Source organism: Hipposideros armiger, unplaced genomic scaffold (assembly GCF_001890085.2).
Source record: "Hipposideros armiger isolate ML-2016 unplaced genomic scaffold, ASM189008v1 scaffold_224, whole genome shotgun sequence".
Taxonomy (NCBI): domain Eukaryota; kingdom Metazoa; phylum Chordata; class Mammalia; order Chiroptera; family Hipposideridae; genus Hipposideros; species Hipposideros armiger.
In genome coordinates, this window is record NW_017731574.1 from 1517777 (window position 1) to 1529456 (window position 11680).

The 11680-nt window shown below is 41.4% G+C and overlaps 1 protein-coding gene across 1 annotated transcript; it reads right to left on the reverse strand.

The window, feature by feature from the left end:
- Positions 1-3756: 3756 nt before the first annotated feature.
- NUDT19 (nudix hydrolase 19) lies at positions 3757-11047 on the reverse strand. Its single transcript, XM_019654553.1, has 3 exons — positions 10155-11047; positions 5550-5757; positions 3757-4873 (listed from the first exon to the last, which is right to left on the reverse strand). The coding sequence occupies exons 1-3, from the start codon at positions 10857-10859 to the stop codon at positions 4668-4670; spliced, it is 1119 nt and encodes a 372-aa protein (XP_019510098.1). The 5' UTR covers positions 10860-11047; the 3' UTR covers positions 3757-4667.
- Between the last annotated feature and the right edge of the window lie 633 nt (positions 11048-11680).

An 11680-nucleotide genomic window follows, 5' to 3' on the forward strand; every position in this document is an offset into this window, starting at 1 on the left:
GATACAGAGGAACAACGGATGGCTGTTAGTTGGGAGGGAGTGGGGATGAGGGAGAAGGGGAAGGGGTTAGACAGCATAAATACGCAACTACAATATTGCCACAGGGACATGAAAGACAGTTCGAAGAATATAATTAATAATGTTGTAAATATTTTGTAGGGTGTCAGGTGGTCACATGTCTTGCTAGGGAGACCGCATCATGGATGGGGAAGAGGCTTGATCACTGCACTGTACACCTGAAGCTGATGTTGTATAATATTGTATGTCAACTATAAGTGAATATATAAATAGTCATGGGATGTGGAATGTAGTGTGGGAGTGGAGTCAAGGGAATTGTAATAGATATGTATGATACTGGGGGGAAGTGGGGTGGTGGATTGGGGGAGGGGGGTTGTCACTTTCAGGGGTAAAAAGTATAACTATTGCACTGTGTTGTACAGCTGAAACTAATTCTAAAAAATGTGTATTTCATAATAAAAAATAATTAAAAGGGAAAAAAACATACACAGAATAAACCTTAAAGCTTTGGTAATTAAAAAAAAAAAGTTTTTATTTTGATTTCTCTTCCCAGTCATCTATAGTATTTCTATGAAGTGAATTTTTCCAGAATGGGTGGAATCTTCAAAGCCTATATATAAATGAGGTTTAAATCTGTGGCTTTCACGTTGTTTGATATAGAATTATTGAGCCCACACATCCTTTTCCCCTCAACATATTAACATGTGCTGTCCAGTATATCCTGTTACTCTGTAACACACACTCAGAAGCCTGATTTTGTACCTTTTTGAGCAATCTTTTCTTCCTGAAAATTTGTGCATTCTTTATCTTTGAAATTCAAAATGTCATCCAGGTATTGGACAATTTTTGTTATTTTTGCTTTAACCACAACAGGACCTTTTAACCTGAGGATCAACATTTTTCTTCAGCTCTAGAAAACTTTCTTCTCTAAATAATGTTTTTCTTCTATTTGTTCTGGAATTTTCTTTTAGACATGCCATAATCCTCATATTGGATGCCCATCCAATATGTTTTTCTGAGGCTTCAGTAACAAAAGGACTCAAGAACAAAATAGTTCAGAGATCCAGGTTGGTCTCAGGCAACAGTATGTGCAGAAAGAGCTCAAAGTTCTTTTCCATCTCAGAGGAGATGAGAGTAAAAAGAGAGGAGCAAGTGATGGCATCAGAGAGACAGGAGGGGCCTTGTAGGCCACCGTAAGTTAATTTAGTTTTTAAGTGTGAAGAAAAGCCATTGAAGGGTTTTAATGAGGGGCATGACAGGGCATGACTTACATTTCAATGTCAATGTCAAGATCACTTTTCCAGCTCCGTGGAAGAATGCAGTGTGAGGGGAAGAATGAAAATGAAGAGACTAGCTCCACAGCTATTACAGTTGGCTGGTAAGAGATAACTTAGACTAAAGTGATAGCAGTGCAGAAAAATTCAAGCTAATTGTGGGTAATATTTAGAATCAATAGGACTTGCTAGTCACCTGGCTAGGAATGAAGGAAAGAGAGAAATCAAGAATGACTAAGATTTTTAGCTTAAATAACTGGTAGGTTTCTGATATGAAAAGACTGTGCTGAGGGAATCTGCTTAGGGAGGGAAAATTATAGGTTAAGGAACAAGCCAACTGGTTTTAACAGAGACCTAAAAATGTAGTGGCTTATATAAAACATAAGTGTATTTTCTTTCACATAACAAGAGGTGAACAATCCACATCTGGCAAGCAGTTATGCCTTAACATCTGACTTCTGTCTCTGGGACCAAGGTAGCTGCTCCAGTTGTCGCCATTTCCAGCCAGTGAGAAGGGAAAGTAGAGGGCCAGCAATTTCCTTTTTAAAAGATGTGACTTGGAAATTGCTTACATCACCCAAGGAGAGAAGAGATTCTGAGAACAAGTATTGAGGGACTCTAACAATTAAAGGTCAGCTTGCAGAGAAGAAATTAAAGAAGATAGAGGAGGAATGGCTAAGGAGGAGCAAGGAGGAGTGGAAAATTGTCAAAAGTTACAGAAAGGTTGAAAAATATAGAAGTTTGAGGAGAAAGGAGAAACTGAAATAACTACATATGCTCAAATGTGAGGACTCCACACACACAAAGCAGCACTCAGAAGAGAGGAAGGCCCCTTATATTCGAGTCCTTATTGTATCTCCCATATTATAGGGCAATCTTGTTTTATTTTTATTAAAAAACTCTGAGGACAAGACATGTTAGCCTGAGATATTGATGCCAGATCAGTTTTGGATTCTTATGGTCATCCAAAATTATAAGCAAAAAAAGGTACGCAATGAAAATGTATACCGACTTCATATTTATTCCTGAATTCATAACTGCAGTTTCAAGAGATTCTACAGTATCATAGAAAACGAATTTTCCTGGCTGTGCCCTGGACAAGATGGCATGGGCAGGAAGGAGAAGGGGTAGGGACAAGTAATCGGCTTTCTGGCTTTCTGCTTCTGTACCTGAGGCCCAGGTAGCTTGAATATAAGAGGTAAGGAAGACCATATGATAAATACTACAACCACTAGCAAGCTGGGCTCTCAAACAACACACTTATTCAGCTCATGAGGGTAGCCCTATTATTTTTGGTCAGGGTATCACCATAGGTAGGAAGTCATGTGACAGTGTCCCACAAGGAATTCTTAGAAGGAGACAAGTTTCAGTCACATTAAAAACAACAAAAAGTAGATCTTTATGAAGAAAACCCAGTCACATTACTTCCTCACTACATCTCCTAAAATCATCCACTTGGCCATGTAACTCCAGCAAAAAGGACGCATGACTAGGAGTGTTGGCAAAGCCAGTGTCTTTCAACCCTCCCTTGGCTGCATTAAGAATGGGCTTTGGGCCTGGAACACTTCCTTACCAAAACATAAAGAATCCTCACAGCATGTGCTATATTTGTCACCTGTATGGAAATATCTTTCCCTCTTTTAGACTCAATGTGTGCTCCTTTGCTCTTCTGCTTAAGCATGAGCATCCTATGGCACCTGGACAACCCCACTATTATATCTATCCTACTGCAGCACAAGAGGGATGCATGCAGGCCGATTGTTTGGCGTTGGCTGTAGGGAGGGGACCTGATGGCCATGGGTAACCAACATGCTGGAGTTGCTCTTGCTCTGCCTCTTCTCTATGTGAGTAAAGCATTGTTCCATGCAATGCTTGGCTCTGTTGTGGTTTCCTTGGCAATTATACTACCAAGATGCAGTGGGCAGAAGTGTTCAGATATCTGCTTTTGATGACAGGCAACAGATGTCACTTGCTCGACAAAGAATCAGGTTCCACTCTTGGCTGTGGCACTAACTGTTTGGAACTGTTTCTCAGTTTTCTCACCAGCAAAACTGCAGTGTTCAATGAGGTCCCTTCCAGCTATATAACAATTCCATTTTCTATAAGAATGAAAGAATATTATGCCCAAGACCAAAAGTCAGTAAGAGTTTTTGTAAATTTAGAAGCCAGGTGGAATGCTAACAGTATCTGTGCTTTCAAATTTTACACACTGGAATCATTTATTAAAGAAAATAGATTTTACTCTAGATTAGTTTCTCAACCTTGGCCAGATAATTCTTTGTTGGGGTGGATGTCCTATGTATTGTAGGATATTTAACTGCATCCCTGGCCTATGCCCACTAGATGATAGTAGCACCTCACTCTCAGTTATGACAACCAAAAATTATTCCAGATGTTACCAGATGTCTCCTGAAAGGCAAAAGTGCCCGGGTTGAGAAGCACTGATCTAGATGTATTCTTCTAATCAGGATTAAATAATACACATGAATTTTATTCATTAATTCCTCTATTTTATAAGTAGAAAAATAAGACATTTCATGAAAAATTAAATCTATCGTACAATGCATAATATAGTCAAAGACCCGAAATATAATTTGTGTCTTAACCATGTCCCATCTTTAATCAATAAACAATATTATTCTTAATAGGTGAAAAAATTACCCATATTAAAAATACTGAAAATAAGCATCATTAATAAACACCACTAAATGATGAATAATTCTACATTTCTCTAAGTTCTTTGTTTCATTAACTAGTAGTATTCCAGAGTAAAAATAGTTATGACTTTTGTTATGGATTCATATTTCTTTAAAATAGTAACTAAGGTAGGTTTCCAATTTGGTAAACCTAATAACTAATGCAATTTGGTTTTAAACAGAACTGTATCTTAATGATCAAGCTAAATAATTACATCAAGCTAAATAATGTCGAGAAATAATGATATTGTCACTCAAAGGTCTTCTCAGTCTACTGTTCACCATGTAATCAAACACCCTTAAATTAACTCCAGCATAAAGTCTAAGAAATTCATGGATCAATCTCCTAAGCACATCAAGGAAAACGCTAATATACTGGACATTTAAAAGACAATGGCGGTAGAATGGGTTAAACTTTTGATACTGAAACAATACAGAAGTGGAAAACCTTATAAAATTTTTTTTCTCGTTTCCATAAGATCATTAATAACATTATATCTGTGTGACACAGCACGGTTTTAAAGAATGAAAAAAAAACAAGAGCTCCATAATATACCTGAAATATGAAAGACTGTACTATAACTTTTACAGGCACAAAGTTAAGGTCCAACTCTAATCAACCCTCATTATTCATTAGGACAATTTCAAGTGAAGTGGGCCAACTTACAAATAAGCAACACTACAAATGGCTCTTACTTACTACATAGTTCTTAGGATAAACATGTTTATACTTTGACTGAACAGTCACATGGATACTATAAACATGAGTACTGTGTATCACTATTCGGTGAAATTTCTTGCCTTCCTTCATGATTTCGTCAGTCTTTTTCTCAGTGGACAAAAGATTTTCTAAAAAGTCTGAATCTTCCAAGTACAGCTCATCTCCTGAAAAATATTTTAATTCCACAAAGTGTTATTTTATAAAGCATTCCAATATATTAGTGACATATAAATCAGTATTTTTAAAATCTATTTCATGTGTTTAGAACTGAGATAGTTGTTAAATAACCTTAATTTTATGAGCTTACTTCAATTTCTTTCTTGTGTTTTTAATACCCACAACCCGTAGAGCCCCATTACTCAGCCACGAATTTTCTTTGGGCACATAAATATTTGACTGGTATTTTTTCATCATAAACTATAACTTTTATATAGTTCATGAGTCTCTTTATCCTAGTCAATATTAATATTGGCCTTGATATCCATATATTTTTGGTGTTTCAATGTGGGCTGCTCTAATCATTTTAAGGTTACATTAGAGAAATTATCATTTACACATCAAAATTGCTAAATTATCCCACTGTATAGGATGAGTAATAAATAGTATCACTATTGTGAGAACTGAGACAGGTAACCATAAATCACACTGGTCACAAAGCCCCACTCTAAACTGCCACAAAACCTCCATCCTATACTTGCCCAACAACTGACCACTGACAAACTCCCTAATTCAAATTAAGCTGACAATTCACAAGTTCTCATAATTCAAAATTAATATATAGAAAAGAGAAGCGAATTAAATGTGACTGCTAACAAAAGCATTGATGCCTCGCTGACTTACCTGGTAAAAGCTGCATCTGCCCATCAGCCGTCAATAATGTGATGGGCATCCATCTTTCCACCCCTTCTAATGCGTGAGCCAAACAAAATTTGTGCAAGTCAGAGAGCGAGGCAAAGTTGCCGAGTCTTCTTATTTCATAGAATTGTGGAGGTGCCAACCAAATTGCTTTTGATATGAAACTTGCAGTTGCCTCTGACGGAGATGACCACTGTGGAAGACAAAGGTAGAATCCCCTAAGGTTCATTTCATAGACAGTGCAAGCTTTGAGAATGTTAGATCAGTATCTAAGCTAACTGAAGATGTAAAATTAATTCATTAATATGCCTTGCTAGATTCCTCTGAGACGACATGAAAAGGTTTGGTGTATAATAGAAGGCTGGGTTGATCCCCTTAAGAGGTTAATTACTGGGATACTGATCCTGAGAACTAGTAAATAAACCAGGGTAGATCACCGAGGGTTGACCTGTGAGAGTCGTTCAGCATAAAAGGCAGGAGGTGCTGAGAAGGAAAGGTAATTCTGGTCATTCCCGAAGGAAAGAAGACTCTGAAGTAAAAACTCATGGCAGCAGATTGAGTCTAGTGCCCAGCTGTTCCTCCCATAAATAGGCGCCTTGGCTCGGCTCTGAGGATTTGGTAGCGGACAAGACAAAGCTCTCTCAGGCCTCTAGGGTCGTCAGCACCCAAAATGTAGTGTGATGTGTGCCACATGTTAGAACAGAGGTAAAAGAGGAGCAGTAGGAGTTTTCAGGAAGGTCAAGAGGCATGACTCAGGCTACAGCCCCAGGAGTATAATAATAGCAGGGTATCAACCAGCCAGCGTTTGCCCATTTAATTTAAGCGGCCTCACTGCTGTGACCTATCCTCCTTCCCAAGCCTTCCTTCCATACACATTTAGATAAAAAGAGCTGATTCAATGACTATGGAATAACCCCAAAGGTTTTTCTTTAACTGGCTTCCTAGGGGAAAACTGACTCCCATGCCTAAACCCAGAGAGTTGAAATTGATTTCTGCCTTGGATAACTATAGGCCAAAGGTTTACAAGCTTGTATGTGCTTAAATACCCCCTAAGAAACCTGTTAAATCTTTAGTCTATGGGGCCAGCATTCTATGTTTAACAAGCACCACAGATTATTCTGAAGTTGGCTGCATTTTGAAAACAAAGTTTGGGCCCCAATCTTGAAATTATTTACAAAGCATTCTGCTTTGTCAGTTCTATGTGAGTTCAGTGATATCAAGATGAAAGTTTAAACAATAGGCATCAACCCACTTAATTTAACCTATTCAAGTTAGTCCAGACAGACCATAGGTTAAAAGAACTTAACCATTTATCAGTTCCTTGTTACTAGTAAAGCACTGCTCCAATACTTTACCTAAAATATTTCCAGTCCTTAGGACAACTCTGCTTACTGTCATTTTGCAAATGAAGAAACCCAGGCAGCTACTCTAACCAGAAAATTCTGGGCTTCAGGTTCAGCGTGGGGAGTGGGGACTGGCTCTAAATTCCACTGTTTCCACTAGGTTTCAGAACCTTGGCACTGCTGAAACTTTAGGCCAGATAATTCTTTGTTGTAGGGGATTGTCCTATGCACTAAAGGATATTTAACAGCCTACCTGGGCTCTAGTAGAAGCCAACAGAAGTCCCCAAGTTGTGACAACCAAAAATGTCTCTAGACATTGCCAAATGTACCTGGAGGGTTGGGTAGGGGAAACACCTCCTATTGAGAACCACTAGCCTAGACCGGGTTAAGAATTATTTATTGGAACCTCCTCTTCCAGCCATGAGTGCTATAATTACCTTCCCCCGCCATAATGTAAAAAATAGGTAAGTGGACAAAGTCTATATAAAACCACCATTTTTAAACATTGAAAAATGCAGAATTGTAATATGTGGGAAAATAAAAACAAATGAGGTATACGCAGTAGAGTTCCAAGAGTTTCCAAGGCTTTCTGCCTGACAGTAATGCCCAGACTACAGCACAAGGAAGGAGAAAGTCATCACCAACTTAAAAGAGACAAAGACCAGAATTTGGGAAAACCCATACAGGCTAGAATTTGAAAGGCAATGTACCTGAAAGGAGGGATCTACACAGAGTAGAGCTCCAGATAGCTGTATAGTGTGCCCTTGAGTCTTCGCTAAACACTAATCTATGCATGCATAAGGTGAAACCACATGACGTTGGAAAACAATGATTCCTGAGAAAAGAACAATTTACCTGGGAGTTTTAAGACTAACAATCCCAGGGCTCACCTAAGGCCAGGAATTTTTCAAATTCCCTCCAACCCCAATGGAGAGACCTTGCTGAATATAAGGGGCATTCTGTAGATCCCAGAAGGGTCACACATTAGAAGTGCAGCCATTAGCCCTAGAATAAAGGCTACCATAGACCTACCATAAAAACACTTAAAAAACAAACCTCAAAAGGATCAAGTTAATTTGCAGTAACTTAACTTCCTGCCAGATAAAGTCCATCAATCCTTAAAGGAATATGACAAAAATCTAGTAGTCGATTAAAAATCACAATATCTTGGGGGTGATCAGTTAGCTCAGTTGGTTAGAGCGTGGTGCTAATAACACCAAGGTTGCCAGTTCGATCCCCGCATGGGCCACTGTGAGCTGTGCCCTCCTTAAAATAAATAAATAAATAAAATAAAATAAATAAAATCACAATATCCAACACCAAACCAAAAATTGCAAGACCCACAACAAAACAGGAAAATGTAACCCATAGCTAGAACAAAAATCTATCAATAGAAAGAGACCCAAAAAATTACAGAGATGATGGAATTAGCAGAAAAGGACATTAAAACCATTACAAGTACAGTCCATTGGCTTAAAAATGTAAAGGAAAGTATGAACATGATGAGAAACAGAAAATATTTTAAAAGAACTAAATGGAACTTCTAGAGATGAAAAAAATCTGAAATGGGGCCAGCCGAGCAGCGCATTGGTTAGGAGTTGGCTTGGGACGCCAGCTCTGAGCAGCAAGGCCCCAGTTTGGATCCCACATGAGGGCCAGTGACACTGTGCCCTCTACAGCTAAGATGGTGAACAGTAGCTCGACCTGGAGCTGGGCTGCCTTGAGTCACCGGTGACTGCGTAGGCTGCAGTGGGGCTGGCCGGCAGCAGGCATGAGCCGCAGTGAGTGGCCATCCAATGGCTGGCAATTGACTGCCTCACCCGGGAAGAGCGCAATGATAATACCAACATGGACCAGTGAAGCGGCGTCCTCCACAACTAGACTAAAGAACAAACGGACAGCAACTTGTCTGTTCCCCTTCCCCAATTCCCCATTGCTGTTCCTCTCCCCCAACTCCCCAATAAAATCTAAAAAAAGAAAATCTGAAATGAGAAATACACTGGAAAAATACACTGGTGGTATTTACAGCAGATTAGAAACTACATAAGAAAACAGAGAAAACTTGAAAACAGCAATAGAAGCTAATCAAAATAAAGCCATGAAGAGGAAAAAAGTTTGAAAAAAATGAACTAGGTATCAGTGACCTATGGGACATTATCAAATAGTCCAATATACATGTAACTGGAGTCCCAGAAAATAGGAGAAGATGAAAAATATTTGAAGAAATATAAATAACAGAACAAAGAAAATCATGTACATCGTAATCAAATTGCTGAATACCAGTGATTAAGAGGAAATATTTAAAGTAGCCACACACACACACACACACACACACACACACACACACTCAACACATTATGTACAGAGGAACAAAGATAAGACTTAAAAGCAGATTTCTCATCAGAAAATTATGAAGCAACATCTTTAAGCACTGACAAAAAACACCCTGTCATCCTAGAATTCTATACACAGTCAAAATAGCTTCCAAAAAAAACAGGGGGCAAAAATAAAGTATTTTTCTGATAAAATTTAGAGGATTCATTGTTAGACAATCTAAATACAAAACATATTAGAGAAAGTTCTTTAGGCAGAAAGACATTAGATGTAAATTTAAATTTACACAAAGGAACAAAAGGTGCCAAGAATGGTATATGCAGGGAAAACAAAATACATTTTTCCCTTTATTTTCAGTCTTTAACAGATTGACTGTTTAAGGCAAAAATAATGTATTGTAGAGTTTATAATAGCAATAGAAGTCCAATGTATGTAACAGTAAGGTAGTAGATTTGAATCTAACCTTATTGATAGTGACATTTAAATATACATGATCTAAACACTCCAATTGAAAGGCAGAAATTGTCATATTGGATAAAAATGCAAGACTATGTGATGCCTATAGGAAACACACTTTAAATATAAAGAAAAATGAATGGTAGAGTGACTATATTAATCTCAGACAGAGTAAACTTCAGATTTCAGAATAAGGAAAATTACCAGGGATAAAAAAGGGTATTTCATAATAATCAAAGGGTCACTCCATCCAACATTAACAGCCCTAAATGTCTATGCAACACCTTACACAAGGGAACATTTCACCAAGGTCCTGGCTTTGGCCTGCAAGGTTAGGGGCCGGTCCACCTGGGTTCCATGACCGTTCACTTATTGGCTGTACGGCCCTTATCCCGAGGTTATGGGTAAGCCCTGGCCGCCGGCCGGCGCCCAACTCGGCGCCGTGAGGACGCCCTACCTGGGAGTTCACCACCTCCTCCAAGTCTGGGTAGACCGGCGGCGGCTCGCTCAGGCAGCACAGGAAGAAGGCGGTGTCAAAGCGGCGCCTGCCACCGCGCAGGAAGGGCGTGAGCCAGGAGCTCCAATCGTGCAGCGCCCAGATGTCCGGCGTGCAGTCCAGGTGTGCACACAAGCGCAGGAAGTGCTGCGGGTCGCGGCGCACACGGGCACGCCAGTCCGCCAGGTCCGGGGGCGGTGGGAAGGCGCGGGCCAGCTCCGGCTCTGCGGCTAGCGAGCCCCGGGGCCGCAGCAGTAGCACGCCAGCCTCCTCGAAGGTCTCCCGGATGGCGCAGATGCGGCAGGCTACGTCATCAGGCAGCGCCCCCTCCATGGCGTGTGTTCCCTCAGAGGGCAGCACCGGGAAGGCTCTGCGCGGGGGCGGTGAGGGTCCCAGGCTGAAGCGCGGCGGTCCGTGGTGTGGCGCGAAGACGCGCAGCCAGTCGGGGGAGCTGTCGGCCCGGTCCAGTATGCCGCCCGGAAAGACATGCGCCCCGGGCAGGAAGCCTTGGCGCGTGGAACGCTGCAGCAGCAGCAGCCGGAAGCCCTCCGCGGGCGGCGGGGTCAACGATCGGGCAGCGGGGTCCGGGTGCGTCCAGCCCGCCGCTAGCACCACGGTGGCCGCCCGCCGCCAGCTACTTGGTCCCGACCGCAGGGGACCGGTCATGGCGTTGCTTGGCTTCCGGCCTTGGGGTTCTGGCGCGACAAGAGCTCGTACGCACAGACCCTGCCACCTCCAGCGGTATTCTCGGGAGGCCCGTGTCTTGTAGCACAAACTCCAGGGGCTCGGTGAGCCAGGACTGCTGGGCCTTCACCCACACCCGCCTGTGGGAGGGGCGTAGCACAGGCAAGCACCGCCTCCAGTGTCCTCGTTGCCAGCCTGGTCAAGGGGTATCACAGCCTCCTGATAGGAGCACCGCACCGTCCTCACTCAGGACCAAGAGCAGGAATGCTTATGGGAACGCATGACTTGCCTTGGTACAAGTGCTATGCAAACCCAGGTTTGGTGACACCTACCTAAACCAAAACCTGAGAACTAGGACTTTCTCCCTTATACTTGGGGTTGACACAAGAGTGTGTTTCCTCTTTGGGGAAGGAGGGGGTGTCCTAGGAGCAGGTGTCTGAGCTTTGCAGGCTCACGTGAACCCCACCAATGAGAAACTCATGGATGAACCAGGTGCCAAATTATAAATTTCCCACTACTCAGCCTGAGTGTGAAAGGTCTTCCATGAATCCCTACTCCTGGGACTCTGTCTGGTGTTGTGGACATCTTTTATTATATAGGACCTCTTAAGCATCTTAGGTCATTTGATGGTTTTCAGTTTTGTGGGAGATGTTTAACCAAGGCCTGGAAATGGGAATTTCTGTCCGCTTCACTTTTTTTTTTTTTTTGAAGATTTTTATTGGGGAATTGGGGGGATGGGAACAGTGCTGGGGAATTGAAGGAAGGGGAACAGACAAGTTGCTGTCGTTTTGTTCTTCAGTCTA

Coding starts and splice junctions, on each gene's coding strand:
- NUDT19 (XM_019654553.1), bottom strand. CDS start 10,859: ATGACCGGTCCCCTGCGGTCGGGACCAAGTAGCTGGCGGCGGGCGGCC. Junction 5,758..10,154: donor AGGAGGTGGTGAACTCCCAG/GTAGGGCGTCCT, acceptor TGTCTTCCACAG/TGGTCATCTCCGTCAGAGGC. Junction 4,874..5,549: donor GCAGATGCAGCTTTTACCAG/GTAAGTCAGCGA, acceptor AATATTTTTCAG/GAGATGAGCTGTACTTGGAA.